Source organism: Phyllobates terribilis, unplaced genomic scaffold, assembly GCF_046119375.1.
Source record: "Phyllobates terribilis strain yellow unplaced genomic scaffold, ASM4611937v1 Scaffold_5345__1_contigs__length_52402, whole genome shotgun sequence".
NCBI lineage: Eukaryota > Metazoa > Chordata > Amphibia > Anura > Dendrobatidae > Phyllobates > Phyllobates terribilis.
Genome location: NW_027368092.1, coordinates 48,044 through 51,374, shown reverse-complemented (window position 1 = coordinate 51,374; position 3,331 = coordinate 48,044). Strand labels below are relative to the sequence as shown.

General features: G+C 40.8%; 1 protein-coding gene across 1 annotated transcript; it reads right to left on the bottom strand.

Moving 5' to 3' along the window:
• Nucleotides 1-2,087: 2,087 nt before the first annotated feature.
• On the bottom strand, nucleotides 2,088-2,561 carry LOC141250083 (uncharacterized). Its single transcript, XM_073669865.1, has one exon. It carries the CDS (start codon nucleotides 2,559-2,561, stop codon nucleotides 2,088-2,090), a length of 474 nt encoding a protein of 157 aa, XP_073525966.1.
• Nucleotides 2,562-3,331: the final 770 nt, after the last annotated feature.

The following is a 3,331-nucleotide window of genomic DNA, read 5'->3' as shown; positions in this document are numbered from 1 at the left end:
CAACTGTTTTTTCAAACGAATTTCGAATTTGCCCATACATCTAATTCCGATTTCAATCTAAAAGCGATTTTCATTGTTGAAATCAAAAATGCAGATGCTTAATTCTTCAAACCATCATTGATCTGTCCAACCTTGTTGATCTTGACGGAGTCAATTACAAACATTGGTTCTAGAAGATGGTTATCTTCTTCGAGCAAGTCGAGACTGACTATCTCCTACTACAACAACCACTTGCTGGTTCAATTGTTGCAACAAAACCCGCCGGAATGGGTACCTATGTCATCCTGGTGGACACTCTGGAGAAGAAGAAGGAGAAAGAGGTTGACGAAGAGGCCATGCAGAAGTAAGAACGAGACACCAAGATGGCCAGTGGTCATATCCTCCGCCATGTCTCAAACCAAATCTCCGACTTGACTGCTCCTTTGAAGTCTGCAAAGGCGATGTGGGGACCTACTCGAAGTAAAATACTCCATTGATGATGTTGGGAAGAGGAAATAAGTCTGCGAGAAGTTCATGTAGTTCAACATGGTCGATGACAAGCCAATCATGAATTGGGTGCATGAGCATGAGAACTTGGTGGCGTATATCCTGGTTGAAGGAATGAAGATCTGCAAGGTCCTCCTGGCGAACTTCCTGATCAAAAAGCTCCTTTATTCCTGGGCCAGCTACAAGAACCACCTGAAGCATAAGAAGAAGAACCTGACCTTGGTTGAGCTAGTCAGCCACATGAAGATCAAAGAGGTTGATCGCCTCAAGATAAGCCTGCTCCTAAGCAATCTAATAACTCAGTCAAAGCTAATGTTGTGAAATCTTCAAATGTGAACAAGTTCAAAAAGAATGATCCATTTGCTCCAAACTTCAAGAAGGACAAGGTTCAGAACAAGAAGGGTCCAAGCTTCAAGAAGCAAGGCATGCCAACTGAGCAGTCCAAGGAAAGCTGATATCTCTGTGAAAAACCGGGTCACAAGGCGTTCTAGTGTTTCCGCAGAAATGACATCCAGAAGAATGCCCTGAATCCCAATACTGATCAAGTCAACATTGTTGAAGGACCGTAATCTGATAGCCATAGCCACCAGGGTCAACTTTGTTGCTGCCATATCTGACTTGATGATCGACTATGGTGCAACCAGGAACATCTGTGCTAACCGGGAGGTGATGTTTGACTTTGAAGAAGCTGCTGGGACTGACCTTGTCTACATGGAGAATTCAGCAACCGCACAAGTGTTGGGAAAGGACAAAGTGAGCTTGAAGCTCACCTCAGGGAAGTCTCTCACACTGCAGAATGTTTTCTTTGTGCCTTTCATACGTAGAAATTTAATTTCTTATGATTTGCTTGAAGTTGTTGGCATAAAACAAGCTAATGCATGTGGAAAATTAGTTTTATCTAAGAATGGTGAATTCGTAGGAAAAGAATATAGGACTAAGCTGTTGTATGTGCTTGACTATTATGGACAATGGAATTAGTTCTTTTACTTATATCGTCGAGTCTTACGATTTATGGCATGCTAGACTTGGACATTTGAATGTTAATTCTGTCAACCATTTGCATGAAATGGATTTAATCGAATTTGACTAAAAGTGATCATAGAGAATGTGATGTATGTGCTGATGCTAAATTCAAGAGAAAGCCATTTAAACCTGTGAATGAAAGGACAACTCAATTGTTAGAATTAGTCCATTCAGACTTAGGAAAATTTAGAAATAGTGAAAGTAGAAGTGGTAAAAAGTATTATATCATCTTTGTAGATGATCATTCAAGATATACCAAATTATATTTTTTTAGATCCAAAGATGAAGCTTAATATGTGTTTTAAACCTATAAAGAGGAGGTAGAAAACCAATTGAAGGGTAAGATTAAAATAATTAGATCAAATAAAGGGGAGTTCTCAAGTAAAGTGACTAGTTATTCCTTTTTCAATGCAATAGCTTAGCATCTCGCCGTTCAGTTTTGTGGTCTAAGCGTATAGAGCGCACTTGTAGGGATAGAGAGTTCTCAAGTAAAGTGACTAGTTCGATGAAGCGCGAGAAGGCTTGATCCTTAGAGCGTAGGAATAGGGTCCACCTGAATCTGGAGTAGTCGGTGATGATCAAACAATGTAACGTGCTTCACCAGGGCTTTGAACATGCATAGGTCCATAGAGGTCCATGTGATGAAGCTCGAGGGGCTTCTTTGTTGTGATGTCTGGCTTAGATATGAACGAGCTCCTTACTTGCTTGCCCTTGACATAATTAGCACAGTGTGTCACGTTTTCTATCTTGAACGAGCTCCTTACTTCCTTTACACGAAGCTTTTGTAAGAGATGTAGATTGACGTGCCCTAGACGTTGATGCCACAAAGCGGTTTGATCTTTTATAGTAGCAAGGCAAAGATGACTCTTTGGGATGAAGATGGGGTCAAAAATATACGTGTTGTTGACTCGCTTCCCCCTTAGGATTATTTCGCCAGTAGCGCTTTTTACAAAGCATTTCGAGGTAGTAAAAGTCACCTTGTTTGGTCCCTCATCACAGAGCTGAGCGACTCTTAATAGATTGTAGCGAAGGCTCTCCACAAAGTTCACCATCTCAATCTCTATCTTGTCATTAGATGTACCTTTTCATGTCCGGTGATCTCTCTAGCTCTTTTGTCACCAAATGATACACTTCCACCATCATAATTCTGAAAGCTTCTTAATCTCTCCTTATCTCCGGTCACGTGACATGAGCACCCACTGTCGATATACCATTTGTTCTTGCTGCTCAAGTTTCCATACAAATAATCAATCAAGCTTTTGGAACCCATCAAAGCTCAGCTTTTCCGGGTGAAATAATTCTCTTGTTAGTGTTAGGAGAGGGACTATGGACGAGCTTGTAGCCTTTAGGTGAAGGAGCATGCTCTAAGTAAGAAGGATCATTAAAATTACTCACTTCACATGGGTTGCGAGTGGGTGACTTGTATGGCTTGTACTTTAAAGTGTGCTTCTTCTTACAAGTGTATATAGTATGACCATCATTACCACAAAACCTACACCATTCATTCTACTTAACATAACCATACTTGCCCTTTCCAGGTCTAAAGGGCTTCCTATCCTTAAGCTTAGGATCTAAGGTTTTTACTGCATTTCCTTGGGCTTAACTCACGTACATCTTATGAGCCTTTCCCCTTGGAACTAGTGATTGTTGTCCCCTGATGGTTGTTCAAGTGTCTTTACCTTTTTCTCTAAGAATTGATTCTTGCTTCTACAGGTTTGAAGGGCCTTGTCTAAGGTCTCTGATTTTTCGGTTAACTCCCTAGTGATCTTCTCATTAGCACTCGCACTTAGAGGAATCTACATCTGAGTCATATCTTAATCCA